The 27,016-nt window shown below is 43.9% G+C and overlaps 1 protein-coding gene across 1 annotated transcript in view; it reads right to left on the bottom strand.

The window, feature by feature from the left end:
• The window catches only part of DHX9 (DExH-box helicase 9), a 31,693-nt gene extending 6,509 nt beyond the window's left edge, over positions 1 to 25,184 (bottom strand). Inside the window, 21 exon segments of the mRNA XM_083743775.1 lie at positions 742 to 902; positions 2,745 to 2,897; positions 4,848 to 4,921; positions 5,013 to 5,107; positions 5,326 to 5,539; positions 6,929 to 7,029; positions 7,748 to 7,904; positions 8,964 to 9,046; positions 9,456 to 9,597; positions 12,232 to 12,423; positions 13,421 to 13,498; positions 13,647 to 13,808; positions 13,912 to 14,001; positions 14,199 to 14,335; positions 15,985 to 16,031; positions 21,425 to 21,573; positions 22,072 to 22,184; positions 22,327 to 22,444; positions 23,184 to 23,324; positions 23,824 to 23,965; positions 25,059 to 25,184. Of these exon segments, the coding sequence (XP_083599901.1) occupies positions 742 to 902; positions 2,745 to 2,897; positions 4,848 to 4,921; positions 5,013 to 5,107; positions 5,326 to 5,539; positions 6,929 to 7,029; positions 7,748 to 7,904; positions 8,964 to 9,046; positions 9,456 to 9,597; positions 12,232 to 12,423; positions 13,421 to 13,498; positions 13,647 to 13,808; positions 13,912 to 14,001; positions 14,199 to 14,335; positions 15,985 to 16,031; positions 21,425 to 21,573; positions 22,072 to 22,184; positions 22,327 to 22,444; positions 23,184 to 23,324; positions 23,824 to 23,934 (2,518 nt within the window). The 5' untranslated portion in view covers positions 23,935 to 23,965; positions 25,059 to 25,184.
• Between the last annotated feature and the right edge of the window lie 1,832 nt (positions 25,185 to 27,016).

Raw genomic sequence — 27,016 nt, 5'->3', positions numbered from 1 at the left:
TATTGAAGCAGATGTTTGTTCTGTTTGGATACAATTGAGCACCACTTTGAATCAAGATGGCAGCCCGAAAGTTTCAAAGCTACAATGAATTCTTGGTTTCTTAGAAATACTGAGCAATGCTTGGTACAAGGCTGTTAGATAAATCAGAAAGGTGGCTGCAAAATGAAAAGCTGTTGCCTTCCGATCTTGCTTGTTAGCCTCCCTAAAGCATCAGGGCTGGCTATTGTTGTAAACAGAATACTGGACTAGATGGAACTTTGGTTGGACTGACCAAGACAAACACAAAAGACATAAATTACACCACCATTCTATAGTGATTGGAGGCTCCACTACAGAGGAGGCCTCTTCTCCAGTATCCATGCGGAAAGTGGGAGCAAGCAGGGAAGGGCCTTGTATAACCTCAAATGGCAAACAGGATCGTGTTGGAGAAAGCAGTTGTCCAGATATCATGGACTAGCTTTGTTAAAACCAGCACTACTTCTTATAAATAAATTGAGAGTAAAAAATAAATAAATAATTATTTTTTTAAACACACTAGGGAAATACATTCACTCGAGTGGTTTTGTTAATGATCTGGCTGTTCCATTGTGGACCAAGTTTTTCAAAGATGAGAGCCATGCATAAACATCGAGTCATGAAAAGAGCAACTGAATATCTACTGCTTGTGTGTGGAAATGTATGAAACAGAGTTTGAAAACAGACCACATTTATGCTTACAGACTGGAAGTACCAGTCTAGTACCTCTGAGTGTGTGCTCTGCTTCAATCACTGCGTCCAAAGGAGGTGGCTCTATAGCTTTGGCCAGGAACTGGCCAATTCCTCCCAGTCGTAGCAGTTTGATGCTCAAAGCAATTTCATGTAGTGGTGTTCGGAACATCTCTGGAGTCATATGAGTCTCAAGTCTGGAGACAAAATGAAGAGAGAGAGAAAAATATTTAGGGCATGTTCCATTTAAACTGGTACTACCAATAGCTCTACTCTGCTTTGGCCAACACTGCTCCCTAAGTCACCTTATACACATAGCGGAGAGCTTATTGTCTTAACAGTGTCACAACCCTTCTCAGTCTCCACCAAAACATGAAAAAACTAAAGAGGTGTAAGGAGGAGATACTGATTTGTGAAAGGGATTACCTGACAATCTGTTGTTGACGCAGAACCTTTAGGACAGAATGCTTGCTGGGGTGAGACTTGGGCATTCAAAAGCTCCTGGAAGGCCCATCCCTGCCTCGGAGCCAAACCAGGTGACTGTGTTAACCCCACATTCACTGACAGGTTTTTAAGCTAACCCATACCCACTTCACAGTCCTATCGGGGTGCTAGGGGCATGGGAGCCAAACTCCTTTCCCCTTCCACCTCAACTCTCCTTTGCTTCTAATACATTTCCCCCCTGTCAGCTCACTCCAAGATTTAGGTGAGGGAAAAGCATTTTCAAGCTGCTGAGTATTGTTGGAGGGTTTTACTCCTTTCCCCTCTTTCCATGTTAAATGTTAACCCCTCACCCTCACATGCAGACAAAGTTTGGCCTTGAATGAGAGCAGAAGTGATGTAGCCATAGTGGAAGCTACCACAGTAGTAACAGCAAAATGGGCAAATTATGTAATTTCAAACTACCGTATTTTCGCTCTATAACACGCACCTGACCATAACACACACATCGTTTTTAGAGGAGGAAAACAAGGGAAAAAACATTCTGAATGAAACAGTGGATGTATCATTTTTGTGCTTCATGCTGTGGCCACAGACATGTGATCTGATGGTGAATTTGGGGTGACCCAATGCAAAAATCCTGAGAATCCCTGAGGATCCATGCTTTGTAACCACGTTTTTGCACCATTGCAGCCCCAGGCAACAGTGGGTGCGTGATTTTGGGGGGGCAGGCTGTAGCCATGGACATGCTATGTGCTCTGATGGTGAATTTGGGGTGACCCAATGCAAAGATCCTGAGGATCCATGTGGATCCATGCTTTTTAACTACATTTTAAGTGGGGAGGGAAGGAAAAACACAGAAGGGACACGGAGCAGGAGAGGGGTGTGCAGAGAAGCAGCTGGCTAAGAATGCAGGAGAGGGGTATAACAGGAGGAGGGAGGAAAGGAAGGCAAAAGTTTTCCCTCACCTACCCACCCAAGCCAGCCAGCTCGCGCGCTCTCTCTCGCGCGCGCTCTCTCTCTCTCTCTCTCTCTCCCTCCCTCCCTCCCTCCCTCCCTCCCTCCTGCATGTTTTCAGCAGCACCAGGACACTCTGCTTTCCCTTCTGCTTGCCTGGAGGGGAGGGGCTTTCCCTGCTCTTTGTTCCGTTTGAGCAAACACAGCAAGGAAACAGAGGTGGGTGGGCAGTAAGACCCTGAGGCAGAATGCCGGAAAGCAGCCGCTTCCTCTTTTCAGATTTCCCTTCTAGGAGACGCGCGATTTGATTTTTGCCTGCTTTTTTTTGCCTCCCCTTGCACCAATTGGCTCCAGGGACCACACATTCGCTCAATAACACACACAGACATTTCCCCTTCCTTTTTAGGAGAAAAAATCTGCGTGTTATAGAGGGGAAAATACAGTAATAATATAAATTTGCACAATGGTAAAACAGTGTACGTTTACAACTACAGGCTACAGTTCCTCTTTATTTGCATCCTAAGGGGGGAAAATTTCATACACATTACCTAGTCTCTGAGGTTGGGTTCATCTGGCTTTTCCAGTTCAGTTAACTATTTATTCAGGAATTTACTCTAAGAAGAAGCAGAGTGTACACCTACCGTTCAAAGCGAGCTCTGCTGCAAAGGTGGAAACAGAAGCCAGGACGGACACGACCAGCTCTTCCTTTCCGCTGTTCCAGGTTAGTTTTTGAAGCCCACACAGTGGCATAGTTGGTCATGTTGTTGTGAGCAGTGAAGAGCTTCACCTTTTGCCTGTGAAGTTTAGTTAGAAGAAAATGCATTAATAATTACCTTCCAAGTTCTTAAATATTGAAAACAAAGCAAATTATGATGTGATGCACAGAACCTTAAGGGATTTAGCACTTAAGAGGAAGGTTGCAGCACAAGGCAGGATTCTCAAAGTCTAAGATGACTTTGTGAACATATTAGAAGCAGGAGGGCTTGTGATGTGTTAAGATACAGACACAGTTGTAGAACAGCTACTATGGTGGCAGCGGTCACAGTATAAACAAACCAGGTTGAGGATATCAAATTTTAACAAAAATGAAACATACATGTGGGACAGAAGGAATGGGGAAACAGTAAGACCTAAATTGGAGAGGAGCTCTTTATGCACTTCCCCCTTAGTAGAGGATACAATTGACCAAAACTGATTCCTATCTCTTAGCAGGGGAGTTACCAGTGTGGATTGACCATATATCTATCCCAAAGGCTGATAGATCTTAAGAGCACAATTGTTAAAAACCCTTTCCTGCTCTAGAGAAGAGCAAGGGATTCCTGGTTTGCCATAACACTGCCAGGGTGCTCTAGCTGCCTCAGCAACACAGCAGCCCAATCTCTCCCAGCTTTCTTTTCAACTATGGGCAAGGGAGGGACATAGAGAGGGCTCACATGCAACTGCCAGGACAATCCCCACTTGCTACAAGGCTGGTTCCACATCATGCTCACCAGAGGGTGATGATACACTTTCCACGATGAGCACATATGTAGAAGCCTGGCAAAATCTGCAGAATTAGCTTCACAGGACCAGTATATCCTCACTTTTCTGAACATGTACCATCGATACATGACTTTAAGAGCCACATTAATCAAACAGATGAACCCAATTCTGTCCTGCCCATGTTTATAAAGTGTAATTTCAAAATAATAATAATAATAAAAATTTTTATTTATATCCCGCCCTCCCCAGCCGAAGCCGGGCTCAGGGCGGCTAACAATAATCAAATAATCAAACAATCAAATAATCACACATTCAAAATATTCATTATAAAAATTAATTAAAATCAAATTAATGGCAACCAATTAAGCAATATTCTATGCAGGTTGCCAGAGGAGGGAGTCAGGCTGCGCCCTGACCAAAGGCCTGGTGGAACAACTCTGTCTTGCAGGCCCTGCGGAAAGATGTCAGGTCCCGCAGGGCCCTAGTCTCTTGTGACAGAGCGTTCCACCAGATTGGAGCCGCAGCCGAGAAGGCCCTGGCTCTAGTTGAGGCCAGCCTAACCTCTCTGAGGCCTGGGACCTTGAGGATGCTATTATTTGCAGACCGTAGGTTTCTCTGTGGGGCATACCAGGAGAGGCGGTCCCGTAGGTACGAGGGTCCTAGGCCGTATAGGGCTTTAAAGGTTAAAACCAGCACCTTAAACCTGATCCTGTACTCCACCGGGAGCCAGTGCAGCTGGTATAGTACTGGGTGAATGTGATCTCGCAGTGAAGACCCCATAAGGAGTCTCGCCGCGGCATTCTGCACCCGCTGGAGTTTCTGGGTCAGTCTCAAGGGCAGCCCCACGTAGAGCGAGTTACAATAATCCAGTCTGGAGGTGACCGTCGCATGGATCACAGTGGCTAGGTCAGGGCGAGAGAGATATGTGTCAAGTCTTACCTTAGGCATGTTCTAAGAAATCAGTGGAGAAAAGCTCCACAATTTAAGCATTTTCCCCAGTCGCTGCTACCCCATTACATCCACATGGCAAAGAAAGCATCCTACACACACCTGCCCTGAGCTGTCTGCTCAAGCATCCGTCTGGCCTGTCAGGAAATACAGATTTCCACCAAGCCCCTGGCTGTGTACTTTAGCCTGGTGGTTCCTAACTGTAACAGATGAAAAAGGTTCTGCATGCTTAATCTTAAGATTTCTGGCAGGCAGGACAACATAAAACCCGTTTTGCAGATCAAACCAAAGAAACAAGAGGAACAAAAACTCACTTGCAAGAGTCAATAACATAGACGACATCATTAATGGTAATACTCGTCTCTGCAATGTTGGTAGATAAAATTACCTGGAAAAACAAACATAAATCTATTCTGAATACAGTATTACGTGGGACTACCTACTACACTCCTTGCCTAAAGTACAAAAGGAAGGCTCACTTTGGTCATTGCAGGCGGCACTGGGTCAAATACTTTGCGCTGCTCCTCTCGGGGAATCTGGGAATGCAGGGGAAGTATTCTGTACCTCTGGCTTCCTATAATAAGAGCATGTGAAAGTAAATGTTTTAAAACTCCATACATACAACTGAACATCCCTCTCACACACCCCCCCCACTATTTTTAAATACTACCATTCGCTCTCTTTCAAGCACTCACTCCTTTCACATAAGGGAGACCGAGATCTCTTTCACCTTCATGAACACATCAGATAAGAAGCAACAAAGGCAGGAGGAAAGCTGAAAACTGCTTGTACCAAAGTGTGGATTCATTTCCAGGTATTTCTGCATGGTGTAGATCAGATTCCAGCCAGGCAAGAAAACAAGGACTGCTCCTGGCGCGTTCAGGGTCTCGATATACTTCAGCAAGGCCTCAATGAGCTCAAAGGGGGTCTCCTTCTCATTCAGCTGGGCCATGCGGCGCTTCGTTTCTGGACCATATTCATCACTGCAGATAAGGTTGCAATTGGCCTACAAGAGAGGAGAAAACAGCACTTTGAGAACTATTCCCCTACCAACAGCTCATAAAGACACAAATGCCCAGAATAGAAAGGACTGCATTTACTGGTTCAGTTGTCACTGCTCAATAAACCGGAACTTATTGTGGCCCTACTTTCAAAGAAATCTGCTGCCAAACTTGTAACTTTTCCTCCAATAAGAGGTGAGGACTCTTAACTTGGAATTGTCAAGCAAGTTCTAATAAAAGGGGTTGAAGGTGTAAGGTTTTCATTTGCCAACTATTTATTTAAACATTTATGACCAGTCTTTCTATTGTTTGATGCCCAGGACAGCTTTCATGAAATCACAAAATGCTGATTAATGCAACAGATATAGGATACAGAAACCAAAAATTCAGTAATATAGCCACTCACACCAGAAAGTAAACCAAAGAAACAGCAGCTAAAAGTCAGGAACACATGAGAGACATGAAAAAATGTTTTGGTTTCTAAATTGAAGCAGAGGGAATACCAACCTATCATACATATTAAACCACTTTACTCATTTCCTAGTGTGAACCTTCTAGTACGCTGGAGTAATGCCTCTGTAAGGCCTGGTGTATTTGGTTGCAAAATATATTGACTCCTAAGTGAAGTGCAGTCTTGGTTTATTGTACAGGGCTTTTGTATAATTTAATCTTGCTTCTTATATAAAGTAGAATAAGCCAAAGTTCAAAGTAGTATAAACAGGTAAAAATATTGCAACCGGCTCAATTCCCTTCCATAGAATAATAGAATTGTAGAGTTGGGAGGGACCCTGAGGTTCAACTACTCCAGCTGCTTGCAACAAGCATCCCTGACAGATGGACATCTAACTTCTGATTAAATACCTCCATATAAGGAGAGTCCACAACCTTCCGAGGGAGACTGTTCCACTGTTGAACAGCTCTTACTGTCAGAAAGTTTTTCTGTACGTTTAAGTTATATGTATGCATGCATTGAGGGACGCAGGTGGTGCTGTGGGTTAAACCACAGAGCCTAGGACTTGCCGATCAGAAGGTCGGCGGTTCGAATCCCCGCGACAGGGTGAGCTCCTGTTAATCAGTCCCAGCTCCTGCCAACCTAGCAGTTTGAAAGCACGTCAAAGTGCAAGTAGATAAATAGGTACCGCTCCAGCGGGAAGGTAAACGGCGTTTCCGTGCGCTGCTCTGGTTCGCCAGAAGCGGCTTAGTCACGCTGGCCACACGACCCGGAAGCTGAACGCCGGCTCCCTCGGCCAGTAAAACGAGATGAGCGCCGCAACCCCAGAGTCGGTCACGACTAGACCTAATGGTCAGGGGTCCCTTTACCTTTACGCATGTATTATCATTACTGTTCTCATGAGTGCTGCAGAAATTGTACATGTAAAAAAAACCCAACACACATCATCATCTTCACCAGCATCTTCATCTTTATCCTTCTTCTTTTTGTCCTTTGGCGGAGGAATGAATTTAGTCATCTGAATGGAGTCTTCCAGAAAATACTCTAAAACAGAGAGAACATTTATTGTAGGGATTATCTTATCAACTAACTATTCATTAGTAGTCCAGCACTAAGGGCCTTCTGGCGGTTGCCTCACTGCAAGAAGTCGGGTTACAGGGAACCAGACACAGGGGCTTCTTGGTAGTGGCACCCGCCCTGTGAAATGCCCTCTCACCAGATGTCAACAAAATAGACAACTACCTGACTTTTAGAAAACATCTGAAGGCAGCCCTGTTTAGGGAAGTTTTTAGAGTTTGATGTTTTATTGTGTTTTTAATATTCTGTTGGAAGCTGCCCAGAGTGGCTGGGGAGACTCAGTCAGATGGGTGGGATATAAGTAATAAATTATTATTTATTATTATTATTAGGATTCTGCAGGGACCTCCAGCGGGATGACCCAAAAGATTCTGAAGAAGGCGGCTCACCTCCATCCTGCTCAACCAAATATTGGCAGAAAAACAGTAAAATGTCCAAATTACTGTTGCTTTTATCTCCCCAGGTAAAAGGTACAATACAGATAAAAGTTCTGTAAGCATTTAAAATACATAATCTGGTAACTGTGTCTGTACTAGAAACAATCTTATTTCTGGCATTTGCAATTCAATTGTGTCAGCTCTGCAATTCATGCCAGTGTTCTGACACTGTAAGGATATCCCCATGACACTAAATGACAACGTCCTTTATTCCAGCTTTTCTAATATTCCTTTGGGCAGCCATTCACCTTGAACAGGGTAGGTTCTGCCAAAGACCTCAATGATGGGGCAATTAAAGAAGTATTCACAGAACATGGTGGTATCAATGGTGGCAGACATGAGGATCACTCTGATTTCAGGGTAGGTCTGAATGACATCCCGCAGAACCACCAATAGGAAGTCAGTCTATAGAGAGAAAACATAAGCCTTAAAAAAGAAAATAAACACACCTGAACTCTGACGAATCATAAATCAAATTTAATGTGCCTATGAATTTGACTGCTTATTACGTATCATGTTATCGCATCAAGGGATCGCCAGTTGAGGTACTTACCTAAAACAAAACTTAGCATTTATATTGTTCAAAACACTTCACATCACTACCATGTAACCTTATAACAGGGGTGGGGAACCTGTGGTCCTTGCGATGCCACTGGGCTCCATCTCCCATCGACCTCAGTCAGCACGGCTCCTGGTCAGGAATGATGGAGGGGGTGTAGTTCAGCAACATCTGCAGGGCCACAGGTTCTGCAGCTACACAAGGGTGGTTATCCCCATATTTATTTATCCATACAAAAAAAAATATCTTGTTTTTCCCCTTCAAAGTGGCTAGCAAAATATAGAAATAGAAAAAATAAAAACAGTGATTCCATCATTAAAGCTATTACCAAAACCACCACAAGACAGAAGGCAGAATTAAGAAAAGGAGGGGCAGATAGTGCAGATGGGTGGTTGAGGAAAGGTGGCTTGCACAAGGATTCCTAGTGAATTCATGGCAGAGAGGGCATTCAGAGAGGGCAGGCTTCTCAATTCATAGCTCAGCCTCTTAGCAACGATGTGACAACTAAGGTCCACTGCAATCTAAACCCCCAATATACAGTAGTAACAATGCCCCATTCTAGTTCCCACCATCTGATGAATGCTGGGGTGCTTCGGAGTGCACCTTTCACATTTGCTCAAAGTTACAGGACCAATGGATAATTTTGTAGAGTTATTTTCTATCTACCCGATTTGCCTAAAGGATAGCTCTAGGTACTAGCACGTAGATCTCTAGCAGGGGCTAGAGGTGAACAAGAGAACCACCAGTTTGTAAGCTGAGGACAACTTTGTTTTAATGGTGCAGAAACATAGTGTCAGCAGAACCTAACAGAAGCACCTACTCCCTTTCACAACAATAGGCATGCTTACAAAATGTTAAGGGAGCCAGGTGGCAAACAAGCTGTTTGGGTAGAGTTCAAAGCTTACATTAATGTCTCTCTCATGGATTTCATCCACAATAACATGACTGATTCCACGGATGCCAGCTTCCAGCTTCCTCAAGAGGACACCTTGAAGGAGAAAAAGGAAATTCATGTCAATGAAGATAGGTATCAGGTGAAGGTCAGAAATGGGTAGGGGGGAATTCCCAGCCCCCCTCTACAGAAAACAAAATAAAAAACACCTCCAACCCCTCAGTACAAACACACATCTAAGCCCTTTCTACAGCTCCTTTCCAATTACTACTATGGGTTTGACAGCTACCTCTCTCATGAGGAGGAAATGGCACCATTTTCATTCTAGTGCAAAGCTTCTAGACAGAGGCTGCATAAAGTAAGTTTCTAAGATTTCAATCATTTTCATGTTCACTATGACTAAAACCACTGTGAGATGAGGTTCTCCAACTCTGCTTAGCTCCAGATTTTCTATATCACCTCGCTATCCTAGCCTGAAAATGAGAGAATGGAAAGCAGCACACACCTACAGTGCAGAACATCATGCTGGCATGGGGTCGGGGAAGCACCGATTCAAAGCGGACACTATAACCACAGCTATTCCCAGGTTCTTCTCCTCTCTCGTAGGAGACTCGTTCTGCCACAGAAACAGCACTGATCCTCCTGGGCTATAGAATTAAAGGAAACATCTTTCAATTCAAAATATGAAATCTGCACCAACTCATCAACACCAATTCCCTGCAACAAACTCATGAATGAAAATGATAGAACTGGAAACAAGACATTCAAACAGCATCTATCAAAAGGTGGAAAAATCAAAGATGTCATGATACCAAGGTACCCAAACATTGGATGCTGGGAATTCAGTGATCTGCAATCTCTCCACCCACCCACATCTGCGCAGGAAGAAAGCCAAAAATTAATGCTAGCATTTCAAAACCTGAAATAGTCAGGGCCAAGACAACTCTGATCCAAAAAACCTCAGTCCTGTGATAAACATAAAACTGAAAATAAACGATTGTCTTTTCAGTTGTTGAGCAGGGCAAAAATGCTTTAAATAAATTAAATACAAATTCCAACATGTACATTTTCATACTGGAAAACTTGAGGAGGAAAATGCAGTCTCAATTGACAAAACAAAAAAAAAACCTTCCAGTAGCACCTTAAAGACCAACTAAGTCAGTTCTTGGTATGAGCTTTCGTGTGCATGCACACCTCTTCAGATACACTGAAACAGAAGTTTCCAGACCCTTCTATATAGTGAGAAGGTGGGGAGGGGTATTACTCAGAAGGGTGGTGGGAATGGGTGATTGGCAGATAGCTGTGATGAGCCTGTTGACGATTCTTAACGACTGCAATAGGTCTTACAGAAAAAAGCAAGGGGTGAAAAGGTGAAAAATGGCTTTGTCATGTATAATGAGATAAGAATCCAAGGTCTTTGTTCAGACCAGGTTTCTCCATGGTTTTAAGTTTGGTGATAAGTTGCAATTCAGCAGCTTCTCTTTCCAGTCTATTTCTGAAATTCCTTTGTAGTAAAACAGCTACTTTGAGATCTTGTATAGAATGTCCTGGGTGGTTGAAGTGTTCTTCTACTGGTTTCTCTGTCTTGTGATTCCTGATGTCCGATTTATGTCTGTTTATTCTTTGGCGTAAGGTCTGGCCTGTTTGTCCAATATAGAGAGCTGAAGGACACTGTTGGCATTTGATGGCATACACAATGTTAGACGATGAGCAATTAAATAGTCCCGAGATGGTATGTGTGATGTTGTTGGGGCCAGTAATGGTGTTGTCCGGGTGTATGTGGCAGCAAAGTTGGCATCTGGGTTTATTGCAGGCTCTGGTGCCAGTGTCCGTGTTAGGTCTGGTTGTAGTATTATTGTGGGTTAGGAGTTGTTTAAGACTGGGTGGCTGTCTGTAGGCAATGAAAGGTCTTCCTCCCAGAGCTTGAGAAAGAGAACTGTCATTGTCCAGGAGAGGTTGTAGATCTCTGATGATGCGTTGTACTGTTTTAACTTGGGAGCTGTATGTGATGACTAGGTTTGCTAAACCTAAAAAGGTTTGCTGTAGATCTCTTAGGTGAGAGTCTCTGTCTGTAGAATTGGAACAGATGCGGCTGTAACGTAGTGCCTGGCTATATACAATGGACTGTTTGGTATGTTTGGGATGGTAGCTAGAGGCATGTAGATATGTTTGTCGGTCAGTTGGTTTACGGTATAACAGCTCCACAATAATACTACAACCAGACCTAACACGGACACTGGCACCAGAGCCTGCAATAAACCCAGATGCCAACTTTGCTGCCACATACACCCGGACAACACCATTACTGGCCCCAACAACATCACACATACCATCTCGGGACTATTTAATTGCTCATCGTCTAACATTGTGTATGCCATCAAATGCCAACAGTGTCCTTCAGCTCTCTATATTGGACAAACAGGCCAGACCTTACGCCAAAGAATAAACAGACATAAATCGGACATCAGGAATCACAAGACAGAGAAACCAGTAGAAGAACACTTCAACCACCCAGGACATTCTATACAAGATCTCAAAGTAGCTGTTTTACTACAAAGGAATTTCAGAAATAGACTGGAAAGAGAAGCTGCTGAATTGCAACTTATCACCAAACTTAAAACCATGGAGAAACCTGGTCTGAACAAAGACCTTGGATTCTTATCTCATTATACATGACAAAGCCATTTTTCACCTTTTCACCCCTTGCTTTTTTCTGTAAGACCTATTGCAGTCGTTAAGTGTCGTCAACAGGCTCATCACAGCTATCTGCCAATCACCCATTCCCACCACCCTTCTGAGTAATACCCCTCCCCACCTTCTCACTATATAGAAGGGTCTGGAAACTTCTGTTTCAGTGTATCTGAAGAAGTGTGCATGCACACGAAGCTCATACCAAGAACTGACTTAGTTGGTCTTTAAGGTGCTACTGGAAGGTATTTTTTTTGTTTTGACTATGGCAGACCAACACGGCTACCTATCTGTCAATTGACAAAGACAGTTTTTGAAAACTGAGCTGAGATGATGTCACTGTCTGTACCCTTTTCCTATTAAGATACATTACTCAGTCATTTTCAAGTTAACTACTGCACAGTGATGGACAATTAGCAAATCAATCTCACAGGGATGGTTGAGAAGTATGCATTGCATCCACAAGATAACAAATGGGAGCACTAAGGATATATTACGGCTTGGTTTACTAAATTTCGTGGCAACTAATTCTGATGGGCATTATTCCCAAATACTTCACTAATCTTAAGTACTATTCTGAACAGGCTCTTCACCTGAGTCACAACCACATTACACTCAGCAGCTCTTCCACTGTGAATAAATTCATCCAGGATGTACTGTGGAACCTGTGTGGTTTTGCCACAGCCTGTTGCCCCACGGATGATGACAACAGAATTTTGGTGGATGGCATCCAGAATCTCTCGCTCAAACTTTTTCACAGGCAGAGTTTCCCTCTCTTGAAGAATCTGGGACAGAAAGCAGTTTGTGATTAATATTCAGCAAATAACCTGGCAATTGGCAGTTTCCTGGCTATGTATTAGCAAATAAACCACTGTCTTCCTCACCCCAACTTCTGCACACTTTGAAAGTTTGGAGATCTAAGTATACCCTTTGGTTTCCTCCCCTTTATATACAACACAAAGATCTATCTGTGTGTGTGTGTGTGTGTGTGTGTGTGTGTATGTACACATATGCACATCATACTGGTGAGTATGCTTCTGACAGTTCAAAGACCTACAACCTTCTCTGGCAGACTAGGACAAAAGAGGAAGTAGAAGTGATCAGGCACAATACCTGGCCAAAACTTACTCTAAAGAACCTGCCCCCTAGCAGATGGAGAAGAGCCACTGGGAAATGACAGACAGGGACAAGGTATGTGGAAGTAAGATAGCATGTATCTTGGGAGTTGTGCTCCATGTTGTTGAATGGTCACTTTAAAATGTGAAGGTTCATTATTATTTCACAAGTTGTGTATGTCTTTAAGAGCCAGGGCCAGGGCAGATAACGAGACCCAGTCTTGCAGCTGTGAAACATAGCAGGTGCTGCTGAGTTGTGTTAATCAAGCTGTGTCAGCAACTGGGTATAGTAAATAAGGAGCAGCACCTAGCTCCCTCATTACCCTGGGGGATGGGCTGGTGGTTGGGTCTGGTTTGTTGTTGATGTATTTAGTGTATAAGGAGTTTTTGTTTTTGTTATTAAAACCTTGTTTAAGTTATTTTTGAGTCCCTTTTTAATGCATGGTCTCCCCAGCAAGCTCTCTGCAGCGCTATTAAATTGCAAATAGCCAACACATGTATGTAGAGTTCGGCTTTATACCCCAAACTAACCCAAGTCTATAAGACATTTTGGCTAATATCTGTGGTAATGTAAAGCTAGCACTCCCAAAAATATATCCTTGCAATTTTCTCTAACCTGTGAAAACCTATCAGAAGCCTCAAGAACATTAAATGTCAGCTGACTTACTTTTTGCAGTTCCTGATCATTTTCCAGCTGATACATGAGGTTGCTTTTTAGGTCAATGCTTATCTGTTCTGGTGTAGCCTGAGAAAAGATCACAAGATTTGAAGATACATACTGCTTTAAAATAGGTACAACAAAGCCAACTAAGTAAACAGCAAACAAATTTCTGTAAAAAGTAAAAATGAGTCATGCCAGGAATCACAATAAAATATATCAATTGTAGGCTTACGTATGCCAGAGGACCCTCATCAATATTGCAGCTAGTCCACGGATTCCAGTTTGACTGAGGGGGGGACCATGGCACGACCCCTGTCTGATTCTGTTTCTGGGATGGTTCAAAGTGGGCCAACTTTCCAATGTTGAGAATAGCAGGGAAGTTGGGATCTTCGGGCTGCCAAGTTAGTTAGAAAAATAACACAGTGCTTAGTGAAAATGGGCAGAATCCCATCTGACTGAGAAAGTGAAAAGAAAGCTGTTCTTGACCACACACTCACCGGTGGAACCGTTTCAAGACACATCTCCTCAACGATGCCTTGCAAGTGATATTCTAAATCTGAAGAGATGTTGACTTCATAAGGCTCCACCTATGAAATTGAAATGCGTAAAGATGTTCTCAAGAAAGCCAGTTGATACAGAAAGGCTCCAAAGTGCTACCAAAAGACACTCTAGTCTGGTGACTATTCAACAGAATGAAATCTTTTACAAGTCTGAGGAATGCTTTTGTGCACTCGCACAAATGCACACACACACAACAGCATAGGACATTTGCAACAGGACTCACCGATTCACCTTCCTTCTTCTTGGTCTGTCCAGAGTAAGGCTCAATGATGTTCAAGTGATAGAGCTGCCTAACCAAAGACAGAGCACAGGACTGTGCAGCCAGCTTTTTGTTTGAGCCATGCTCACGAGCATAGATTCCTGAAATAGAGCAGTCCAATATTGCCATAGTTTGAAATTTTATTAGTCCAGAGAGAAAAGAGAGATGTGTTTCACAGCGCCATCTCCCAACCAGAAGTCACTAAACAACAACAATGAAACTTCTCAAAGATCACAAACGGGAGCCCTGACATTTTATCAGTGCAAGTAATCAAATTGCTTTGGTACTTAATTACCATCAGGGAACGCAAAGAATCATTGAACACTGGAAGGGACCACATGCCTCATCTGATCCCACCCACTGCAGTGCAGGAATATTTTGCCCACATGTTAGAAAGTAGTTACTAAGATTATCTCTGCCAAGTTTGTGTTAGGGCTTGTTTATAAAATCAATAACCTGTTCAAGGGTTATCATCTGTTCAATCTCAGATTTATTTATACATGTGAGGTTGGTCAGCTGCAAGCAGCCACCTCTAACAGAGGGCAGTGGGCCTTCTCAGTAGTGGCGCCCACCCTGTGGAATGCCTTCCCATCAGCTGTAAAGGAAATGAGTAACTATATAATCTATAGAAGTATCGGAAACTTTTTAAGGTTTAATGTTTTATTATGTTTTTATATATGTTGGAAGTTGCCCAGAGTGGCTGGGGCAACCCAGTCAAATGGGCAGGGTACAAATATTAAATTACAACAACAACAACAACAACAACAACAACAACAACAACAGCAGCAGCAGCAGCAGCAGCAGCAGCAGCAGCAGCAGCAGCAGCAGAATCAAAGGCCCTTGACATTTCTTTTTCCCATTTACCCAGCTATCCCACAGGGTCTTGGTTCTCTAGTTGTGTACCTTGTTGGCTAACATGCAATAAGAGGGCTGGCATGTGTGGGCATGGAATCAAGGGGACCTAGAGTAGTTTGGGCTATAGGCTACAACCTATTTTTCTCCTAGAGAAAAATATACACCAGGAGGCTTAGTTTGGTCAGAATTGAGTATACACTTCCAGAGCTAATGCTAAATACATTACTTCTGGTAAATGAGCCATCATAGCTGCTAAAGGGCCGTGTCCTGGGCTTTTTAGACTCATCTACCAAATGTACTGTGGACGTGGGTGGCGCTGTGGGTTAAACCACAGAACCTAGGACTTGCCAATTAGAAGGTCGGCGGTCCGAAAGCCCGTGACGGGGTGAGCTCCCGTTGCTCGGTCCCAGCTCCTGCCATCCTAGCAGTTCGAAAGCACATCAAAGTGCAAATAGATAAATAGGTACCGCTCCGGCGGGAAGGTAAACGGCGTTTCCGTGTGCTGCTCTGGTTCACCAGCAGCGGCTTAGTCCTGCTGGCCACATGACCCAGAAGCTGTATGCCGGCTCCCTCAGCCAATAAAGCGAGATGAGCGCTGCAAGCCCAGAGTTGGCCACGAATGGACCTAATGGTCAGGGGTCCCTTTACCTTTACCCATGTACTATCTGACACCAAAGGGGTGCATTGGTTGCCAGATGTGAAATATATTGGCATTATTTTCAGCTCTCCCACCCCACTAGGAAGGGAACTGTACTTCACATATTGATTTCAACTGCAAGTGCCTGAAAGAGTTGAGACTCACTAAAACCACCAAAACCAACAGTATATTTAAAAAAACTTCCAATAGGGATTGCACAAAATACAACTCTAAATTCACTCCCAATACGACACTTACTTCTAGCCGGCTTTTTGACATAAATGGTCATTTCTGCAATAAAGCTCCTGCAACACATACAGAAAGCAGAGTATTAGGACTTTAGTTTTTGAGGGAGATCAAACTAGGCACTTCCAACATAGCCAGGCCTTTTCCAGTAAGCAAAGCCCAATAAAATTCAAACTTTCACTGTTAACTCCACATGATTAGCACTTTAAAAAAATTAATGACTTCGCTGTAAAGTTACTGTAAAGTGAGCAGCTCTTTCCAAGCACATGTTTTCACAATGTTTTAAAGGTGTTCTTAAGAGAATAATTTATAATCTGTATGTCTTGCTGGTTAAAAAAGAATGGGCAAATCATAAGCTTCCAAATTAATATGAATCCATTGAGAAGAAAAAAATAATTAGACTAAAATAATTACAGGATTTAATTGCAGAATAGAAGCACACTGTACAAAACCCAAAACCGAAAGAGAACCAGATTTTAAAAACTCCATTTAGGATTTTGTCTATCTCAGCCTCACATCTGCAACTGCAGGTTTTTGCCCAAAAAGGAGCCAAAATATGACTAATCTGGCAAAATAGGCAACAGTAAAGGTAGCACTTCCCTCAACAAGCTATCTAGGAAAAATATGGCTGAGGTTGGAACTACCACCCTAGGTAGCAAGATAAATACACGGCTTCACGTGGCTTTTATTTTTACCTGCTTTGAAATGCGATCAGTTGGTTTAGTTTCCATAAATAACTTGGTCATTTAAGGTTCGAATGGACACGGCTGTAGTCCTAAATATGTTTATGTTACAATGTATACACCTATTACCAATGAAGTTTGGGTGACAGTCCTCAGAAAGTTACTCATTTAACTGAGTGGGGTGCATTTTTGAGTAAACATGTGTAAGAACTGTCAGGTTATAAATAAATTGCTTGGGAATGGTAATTAACTCAAACTGGGTTTTAAAATTTGTCGAGGTCTTCTTATACTTTCATAGGTGGAATTGCCCCCAGCATTTCTGCTGTGTTGCAAGAAGATCACATTGCACCTGCAACTAGTTCAAGGTTTTGATATCTCACTGCAAATAAGAGAAGTTAGAGTACGCTCAGAGGCCACTTCCTAAACCACCAGTGAACTGACCTTCAGGCACAGCGGCTTCATGAGTCAAGAGGCCACTGGCTCTCAGGGACACAACAGCCACCCTTTCATTAATGACACCGATGCCAGTATGTTTCTCAGCCAGGCTTATATCCAGCACTCAATTCATTCTCCTCCACCTGGGGGGGAACAGCAACACCAGAAATCAATTTACAATAGATCCCCATGTGATTGCTTAGTACAGCCTAAGCAGCAGCACATGTGTGAATGAGCAAAAATCTCTGGTGTTGCAGTTGGCCACCCCTTTCAGCCTGGAGCTTAACCTGCAATGCTGCTATGGAGTCATCTTCCCAACCTGCCATCTGACATAGCACCCTGTTTGTGCGCAAGGAAAGCATGCTTGTGTTTAGAATTATATACTCCCAAACTAGTTTCTGGAAAGAAACATCCAATCACAAATGAAATGCCAGGAAGACATGGTACCAACTCTCATCTATGATGTGGAATTTTTTTAAAAAATCCCTGCTGTATTTGTCCATGGGAAACTATCCACTTAATTTTCACAAAATGAATCAGTTACATAATGAGCAGACACAGTATTAGCCCAAATGGCCAGTTTCAAACTTGCAATTCGCTTTTTTATGAGACTACCCAAAGGAAGTATATTTATATTTATAAAAATGGGATAGAAATATGTGCACAGCTCCTTTAGATGAGCAAAAAATAGTATGAACTGTTTCCAGGTCCTAAACTTTTTTTCTTAAAACTTTAAAATAGGTTGGTTTGGGAATCTGCTTCCAGTTTTAAGTCAATCAGAATTCCATGTTAGATGAGTTTAAAACAAAACTGGTGTTGGGAGGAGGGCTTTTCGATTTGGGACAAGTTGGGTCTGCGCAAAGGGGTGGGCTTTACTCAAATCAGGATGGAACCAGGCAGCTGGCACTTTAAAAGATGGGACAGCAGAATTTGATATAATGGTGACCACTAGTTATTCTAGAACTGGAAGCAGAAGTTTTTGTAACACTAAAAAGGAAACATCAAAACTTACCAATGCTTTCTCAGAATTTTTGTTTGCGTAGCTGCAGTCATCCACTAGAACAGCGTTTCCCAAACCTGGGTCTCCAGCTGTTGTTAAGACTACAATTCCCACCATCCCTGACCACTGATCTTGCTAGCTAGGGATTATAGGAGTTGTAGCCCAAAACCAGCTGGAGACCCGTTTGGGAAACACTGCACTGCACAGGCTACGCAAACTATGCATCCCCCTACTAAGCAAGTTTAAGTTTTAGATAAATCTAAACCATTGGATATATCACAGCATGTTTTCGAAAACATCTTTTTGCTTCCCTGCAGACACAAGTGATCTATCCGAGCCTTCCTGGGAGTAACAAGTTCTACACCCTGGAACGCTCTCTGGAAAATAGCAAGCAGGCTGAGAAACGTACTGTCACTCACTGCTCCCATCTTCATCAAGCAAACGGATTGGAAGTCACATTCCAGAGAAGTACAACTTCCACAACAGTTGAGTGGGAAAATATTCTGTAATTAACACCTTCCAAAGCATTCAAAATTAGGGCTGCCACCTTTTTACCAGTACCACTCTTTTGTATTCTAGTCTGTCATGCAGAAATTAAGCAGGCAAAGTTTTTCCTGGGATAGTGAAGCTTTACCAAAGTGATTACTGCACACCAAGCTGCTGATTTAACACCCAGGAGTAGGGCCAGTAAAAAGATGGCAACCCTGACAATGTTTTGCGTACTCAAGGCAATTATCTCCACTGGAAGCTGGAAGAAAAAAGTAATGTCACAAAGTACACTTAAAGCCAGAAATTAAATCTGATTCTGATTACACAATGGCCCAGTTCAGATGGAACATATTCAGCCCAACCAACTATGGATCATTGGAGCCAGAACGAGAGAGGTCCTTGACCTCCTGGTTCTCCCCTATTGCACTGCCTTTTCTCACACACCTGGTGGTGTTTTCGATAGAGACACCAGAAACCCGCAAGCATCGTTGCCGTGAGCACTAGCTATAACTGCAGAATGTGCCCTTTTCCACCCTTGACATAAAAGGCATATTCTCAAAGCAGTTTACACAGCTAAAATTGGACGGCCTTTAAAAAATATATATCTTTCACTCTACAGTTTTATCTTCCAATTCCTTCCTTAAAGAGGATACTCCTGGAGTTTCATAGGCTTCACCAAGCAGATGGTATCAGCTGCTCCAGGCTTCTGGAATTTTCAGAGACAGCTGTTGAAGTGATGCTAGAAGTCCTCCCTCCAGATTTCTTGCTGTTGTTTTGCCAGCCAGAAGGGATCACAGGGGAATTGCCTCCTTGCCCTGGAAGTGTGTCACCAGGCCTGTTTCTGTTCTTTAAGTGCAAATATGGGACACTAAAATACAGACCTCTTCCAAGCTCAGCTTCAAAAGCAGCACCGTAGCCAGAAGACTGGCTGTTATCTGGAAAGCTGAAGTCAAACAATGGCAACAGTTCCTTGAAAGGGAGGAGAGAAATGGGGCGGACAGTTGCCAAAAAACAAAACTGTATGTTCTCAGCAGGGAGAATGCAGCTCTATGGAGGCTATGCTCCACTCCTGGCAGTGGCTAGATTAGAGAGACTGACAAATAGCAGCTGCCGTTAGGGAACACAGTTTGGACTATGGCTAGGGAAAGTGGCAGAAGAAGCACAGGTTGAGGACGGAGGATCCAGCAAGTAACTGGATCAGAGCTACCAACATTGGCAGACCGCTTTCAAAGGCTTGTTTAAATATATAGTCTCCTGAGTATAAGTTTTGTCAAGAAATAACCACAATCAAATGTATTCCTTTTTAACATAAGATGTCTATCCCTTATCAGAGGGAGCTGTGCAAATGGCAATTAGGTGCCAGTACAATTCAGAAATCAAGCTGGAATCACTCCAAACTAGCATGACAGTAACAGCCTTGCTCTAAAGACTGATCAGATGGGTGGGGTATAAGTAATAAATTTATTATTATCAACAAATAAAATGATAAAGTTCTCCTAGGATTCCATTATAGCATATGGAGAAAATTGCATTTTTAAAATGACCCATATAGAAAATTACTTCATAAAAGATACAAGCTTCCCTCTGTCATATCCCCTTGATGTGCTGTTATTTTACATGCAGTAAGTCTTGTTTTTCACATAATTCAAAAATTGTGATACTTCAGTAGAGCTCCCTGTCCTGCAGTCTTATGAGCCTGTCAGGGGCTTGCCATCGGAACAGGGGAGGGAGGCAGGCAGGGGAATACAGAGAGCCTCCAACGCTGGACCTCCTTGTCCAGCGGTGGGGAAAGCCACACCTCCAGTGGAGAGAAGAGGGAAGGGGCCAGCCAAGGTAGGAAAGGGCTCAAAGATGCTGCTGGGAGCCCAAGCGCCTCACCTAGCCCAGCTGCCCAGGAGGCACACACGCCACTTCCATCACCCAGCCTGCGCAGAGGGGTGAAACGCAAGGAGGGGAGGAGGAGATTTGGGGTGTATAAGTTCTTATGTTGGGGGAGAAGCCGGAAGAGGCTACTCCTGGATTCTGCAAGTGACTAAGACAGGCATGAACTCTGTGGTTCTGCACTATACAGTGGTGCCTCGCTAGACGAAAAGAATCCGTTCCGCGATTCTCTTCGTCTAGCGGTTTTCTAGTGGTTTTTTCGTCTTGCGAAGCAAGCCCATTGACAGCTTAGTGGATTAGCGCTACAGAGGTCTAGCGGCTTTCTGCGTTCAGCTGTTAAGCGGCTTATCAGCGGAACAGCTGATAAGCGGCTTAGCGGCTTAGGAAAAGGGCGGAAAAAGCGGGGGGAAACCGCGGGGGGACGCAAGATTTTTTCGTCTTGCGAAGCAACCCCATAGGGAAATTTGTTTTGCGAAGCGCCTCCAAAATGGAAAACCCTTTCGTCTAGCGGGTTTTCTGTCTTGCGAGGCGTTCGTCTTGCGGGGCACCACTGTAAATAGTTTGCACCAATAAAACCTGTAAAAGACAGGTCGGAGTCCTGACTGGTTACTCACGAGTAACCACCACCCGCATCTGATAGAGCCCAAGAAGCCTGAGATTCTGCTCAACGTATAGCTTGGGTTTAAAGAGTGCCTACCAGAAAAGTGTATAAAATACCTCCTTTTCTTAAAAAACAACAACAAAAAAAACACCAATTAAAGGCAGGTTGCAAACTTGGACAAAGAAACCAAGAAATAAACCCCACAGATTAATATGATTTTGGCCGCTTAAAAAGAAATCGTTGATTGTACCTTTGTTTACTCAGCGTATCCATTAAGGTAACTAAATTCCCTATTTGAAAGTGCAGAGCAGCCAAGAAGCATTTCAACATTATCAGCAACACAAAGGTGAAAACCTAGCAAACCTGTTGTGATCAGGCCCCACTTGAGTGTATTTATATTCTCCTTGAATCTTCTCTTTTTGGAAAAACTGGTTCAGGCGTGCCTTGGCATTTTCTAAGGTCCAATTCCCATGAAGACTAGCATTTAAGTCTACTTCTTCTGACTCCAAAGTCTGATGGTAAGAAACAAATGTCTTGTAATTAAAGTTTACAAGGGCCACTCTTAACTTTGTTACATGTCAGTATTAGATGAAACAGTCTTTAAGATTTCTGGATCATCTTGTCTGCAAGCTAAGTGAGATAAGTATTTCCCCAGTAAATTAAACAACTTTAATACTATGACTAAACCATTAGATCTGTGTATTGGAGACTCCACATGTTCTGATAGGCAACCTCTGAGAATCTATTTTGTAATATGCCCAGAATTATTCCACTATCCCCCAAATATAGCTGTAGATTAAAGGAAGTGTAACAGTAACAAAAGTTACTTCATATGCTAACCAAGAAGATAAAAATATCAAATATTTGAGCTTTACCTGCAGAATAATCTCACATAAATTCCACCCCACCAAACAAGCATATGGAAGTATCTTCTATGTATTAACTGACCTGGAACTATAATGTGTACTGAACTTATCTTAAAGGGGAGGGGGGAGAGAAACAACCCTTACTGCCTGAGCCTCCTGCTCCTCCTTCCTGGAATAGTAATCCTTCAGATTAGCTCCGCGGTCCCACTGAGTTACCCCATAGCCAGAGCTTCCAACTCCAGAAGAAGGAACACCATCTATCAGGGAAGAGAAGTGAGTACATTTTAATAGAATTCCCCAGAGTCTCACCACCTCTGTCTTCCCAACCTCTTGATTAATAAAGCACCAAGAGTGTAACACATATAAGGCATGTAAGACGCAGGTGTTTTAATACCTTACCTACTTCTGTTTTGAGAGCCAGATGAGGAGGAATCGGCCCTCCCAAAGGTGTAGTAAACCCATCTGCACCTTCTTCTGTTCCAGCCACTTCTCCATCACCAGCACCCACAGCTCCCGCCTAAGCAAGAACAAGTGTTTTGTGAATTACAATGTTGCTTTCCTCAGAGTCCCCAATCCCCAAATGTGACCCAGACTCTGCTAAGTATTTTCCTTTCATGGTCAACTTAAAGAGCTGCAAAACTGGGGTGGACTTATTTTTAATTTATTTTTTAATCTGCCATCCTTTCCAAAGGAGCCCCAGGCAACAACAAGTGATAAAACAATAAAGATAATGCAGAATGGGAAATATTTTAATTTAAGAGGCTTGTACGTTTACATGTCCTCCACACATCGGGCTCTGCATTCCTATGTGCCTCAGCTTTCTTTTCTTTTAAGAACGATTCTAACCCTTAGAAAGTGGGTGGAAAGACAAAACCTCCAATGTTAGTCAGACCCAGAGCAGACTCACTGAAATCAGTTGACATTACTAACTAGGTTCATTCATTTCAATAGATTTACTCTGAGTAAAACATAGCTGGATACAATCTTCAAATATCATCCACAGTAATAAACTATGCCAGTTTCACAAACATTAGCAACTTCGCACAAGTATTTTGTGAGTTCAGTATATAGCCTTCCTTGCAGCAAATTTTTGGAAAAAATGCAGCTTACATTTGGTTCCCAGGTAGTCCCTCGATCAGACCTAGACACACGTCATATGCTTTGAGATCATATCCTGGTCCTTGACAGCAAACCTAGCCTTGATTATAAAATCATGACATACCACATCACATATCCCCCAGAACACAAACACTTACTCCGAAAGCTGGGATTTCTTCACTTTTGATTTCATTCACTCGAACCAGGTAATTGAGGAAGTCCCTTGCTGCGTTGGTCTGGGCATCTTTCTTGTTGGTGGAGTTGCCCATGCCAGTATAGTTGAAGCCTGTCACCCGAACCTGCCATGAGTGGATACACAGGCTCAGGAAGGAAAAACATGGGAAGTCTCAACACCACACCAGCTCATCGCAAATACCATTTCCAACTGACTTCAAGTTGGAAAACGAAAAAGTGCAAAGAACAACTGGGCATGCTGCTTTTGAGACTTCTTCAAGTGAGAGGATCGAATGGCAAAACATACAGCAACTTGTGTTTACAATGAACAACTCCCATTACCTGTTTGCCATAAAAAGTACAATCTAAATCAGGGTGTGGCTGTCCAGCTGCAGTTGCCAAGTGGCAATGGGGATGGAGGACGGTTTTGGTGGACGAAGCAGGGTGTGGGCTTAGGCTGCTTAATGCAGTCTCTGGAAAGCACTCCAAAGCACCTGGTGCTAGACAAGAGATGTCACTGGCCCATGCAACGTGTTGCTCACCCCAGCTTTAGGAAATATTCTTTTCCAAGCACGTGAAGACAAAGCAAAGCTGCTTTGAGCTCCTCAAGACACAGGCTCTCACCTCACACATGAACTTCTGTCGGTTTTTGTTGCCCACAGCACGGATTTCATAAGCTGGGGTGATCTTCCGCTTGCCGCACCAAGCATACAGGAAATTCTTCACGTCCCCCATGGCAAAACTGGGTGGAGTAGTGCAGCCCCTACTGTGGGAGGTTTAAAAACATACTTAAAGCACTTGGACATAGACTAACTTTCTTTCTCCAGAGCAGCCTTTTCCAATTTGCCCTCCAGTATTCTTGAACTATAGCTCCCAGGAGCCCCAGGCAGCACAAGGTGGCAAGACTAGAGGCTAGATGTCCCCCATTAGCTATAATGACATTTTCCTTTTGTTAGGAGGACACAAATAGAAGCCACTGACACAAGAGGGAACTCAGGACTCTGAAAGCACTGGCCACACTGAGATATAATGCTGCAATAAAAGAGCTGGAAGGGACCAAGAGGGTCATCTAGTCCAACCCGCTGCAATGCAGAATATTTTTGCTCAGCCCCAGTCAGCACAGTCCACACTATTCCAAGCTCAGCTACACGACAGAAAAGACAACTTATTTCCATAGTTGTTATCCCATTCTAAATTCTATGTTTCTATCCTTACATTATTGACGGCAATATTTAGGTATTTACTATTATTATTACTATAGATTTATTTATTTGTAATCCGGCTATTTCCCTGACAGGGAGTCAAGGCGGCTTACATATGAAACAGGAACACCTGAGGCTGCAACACAGGCCGCTCTAGCTTTATTAAAATATAAAGGTGGTACAGAAATGTAATGAATAAATAAATAAATAAAATAAAAATAAACTGCCGCCGTCCCGCTTCCAACTCTACAATTCTATGTATCGAACCCAAGCACTGGATCGGACGTGGAGGCGATCGCCGTTGCATTCCTAGTGCGCTTGCGTGGTTTCCCCCCTAAACAGCCCAAACTACACCCGGAAATCAGGGGTCGTTTCACGACTCTGCCCTTCTCGACTCTATGCATGAAACCGGACGCCAACAGAGCAGGGAACACAAATGCGCACGCGCGCCTGGCTCCCGCCCACCAAACCAAGCAGCTCTACTGCGCATGCGGCTTCCCACTCCATTTTCCCCGACGCCTCGTCGCGCCTGCGCACTCCCCTCCCTTCCCAGCCCGTTTTTCTCTCCACGGCGCCCCTCCCTCATACCCACACGTGCCAACTATTATTTTAAAAATTTAAATCCTGCTCAATGTAACCTTGTCCTGCGCCGGGTACCTCTGCCTCAGCCCCTGGCCAGCATAGGAGCTTGCTCTGCCCGTCAAGCGGCTCCCGCTTCGCCAGGTCCTCCGCCGCTCGCCACAAAGAGGCCAAGATGGCGGCGCCTCTGCGCCTGCGCACTTAGGCGAGGTGACGGGCAGCAGCCGCGCCACGGAGAGAGCGAGCGCCCCAAGCGGATGGAAGCGGCACTTCAGCCTAGAGCAAAAGCAAAAGCGCGGAGCCGCGTGGAGACTGGGCGGCGCGGAAGCATGGTTTTATTGTATTTGCATTTTCATTTCACTTCATTTGCATGCGCATCCTTTGTTTGTTCAAGGCCTAACCGAGGGCAGAGTTCTACGAAACTCTAGAGAAAGCCAATTCACTTTGCTGCGTTTTCACTTTTAGTTGGCACTAAGGAAGGTGGTCACACTGTTTATGTTTCAAGCACTCACTCGGGGTTTGTTTCCTTTTGGAAATGAGGCACAGTGGAGACTGTGGTGTTTTTATGATATATGGTTTATTTATTTACATACATGCAACTTGAGCCTGCAGTGGAGGGGTTCACAGCATCAACACCCCCAGTGGCAGAGCTTCATGCTCTGGCACCAGGGGGGGCAGGGAGAAGGCGATGGCAGGGCTGGCACGCATCCTGGGGGCATGGCCTGCAGGGGCGTGGCACCCTGCGTGGGTGGGTGGGGGCAGCTGTGAAGACACCCCACCGGGATCACGCTGCCAGGGGCGATGCGCTCCCCCCTCTTCCTCCGCCAGTGAACACCCCAAGGGGGTCTTGTTTCAACTGTTAACGGAGAAATCCGAGGGCTCCCTTGGACAAGAAAACAAGGCCACCAGCCGGGAATACCAGAGCAAAACAGCAGCCAGTAGGCTTGGTCTTGATTGAAGACTGTGGCGACAGGACTCCCACCTGCCACCAGGTGAAACAAAATGGAAGCCCAGAACAAAAGAAGACACCAACTTTTATTAGTTACTAATCCCCCAAACTACACCCCTAGAACTACATCATGACTACATCACTGACACATCACAAAAAGGAGGGGTTGAGGGAGCAGTTGTAGAGGTAACCTGAGTATCTTGTCACCTGGCTGGTCCCTCCTTTCCCCCTCCCCATGAGTACTTTCCAGGGGACAAAGGGGAGCTGGCAGTTTCCTGCCCCCAGAGGGAAGAGCTGATCATTGTCCTTTGTTCCAGTCCATGTTGAATCCACTCCCATAGGCAAGTCCTTTGTGACCTTGATGGTCTTCTGTCTGGGACCATCAAGGTTGTCATGCCAACTGGGTACGGCTCCTGTGTATGTGCTGGTACGGTTAGGGGATTATGGCCGTCCTGTATCAAACCATACCCCTTTGATAGTCCTTCCTTCATGGAGTAAAATAAAAGTGGACCGGTGTAAATCCAATGTATGGTTGATTTACTATGAATTTTTAACAGAAATGTGTATGTCGTGTGTGTGTGTGTGTCGTGTTTGTACAAACTGAATGACTGGGGGGGGGGGTAGGGTTTCCTGCAACACTCCCATAGCCATAGCCCTGGATTTATACAACCACTGTGCTCTAACCCTCTCTCCAGCTCGCTGCCTTTACCAGCCTGCAACCTTTCCCTCCTCCAGGTCACATCAAAGCCAACTCTAGAACACTAACAATGGCTTTTGTTCAGAGCTGGAGGAGGAGACCCACCCATTTGGCTTGACCTGTAGGACTAATTGCAGTCATTAACAGTCAACAGGTTTACCATGATTGACTCAATGGGTATGGTTGTAAGTTGCTGAATTACAACTTATTACTAAACTGAAAACTATGGAGACACCTGATCTGAATAGAGATATTGGATTCTCGTCTCATTACATATGCTAAAGCTATTTTTGGTCATCTGCATACTATCCCTTGCTTTTTACCATACCCATTCAGTCAATCACCCATCTCCTACTACCCTTCTGAGAAAAGCCCCACCCCACCCTCCCA

Source organism: Podarcis gaigeae, assembly GCF_964106915.1.
Source record: "Podarcis gaigeae genome assembly, chromosome: 6".
Classification (NCBI taxonomy): domain Eukaryota; kingdom Metazoa; phylum Chordata; class Lepidosauria; order Squamata; family Lacertidae; genus Podarcis; species Podarcis gaigeae.
This window is presented reverse-complemented; position numbering and strand designations above follow the sequence as displayed.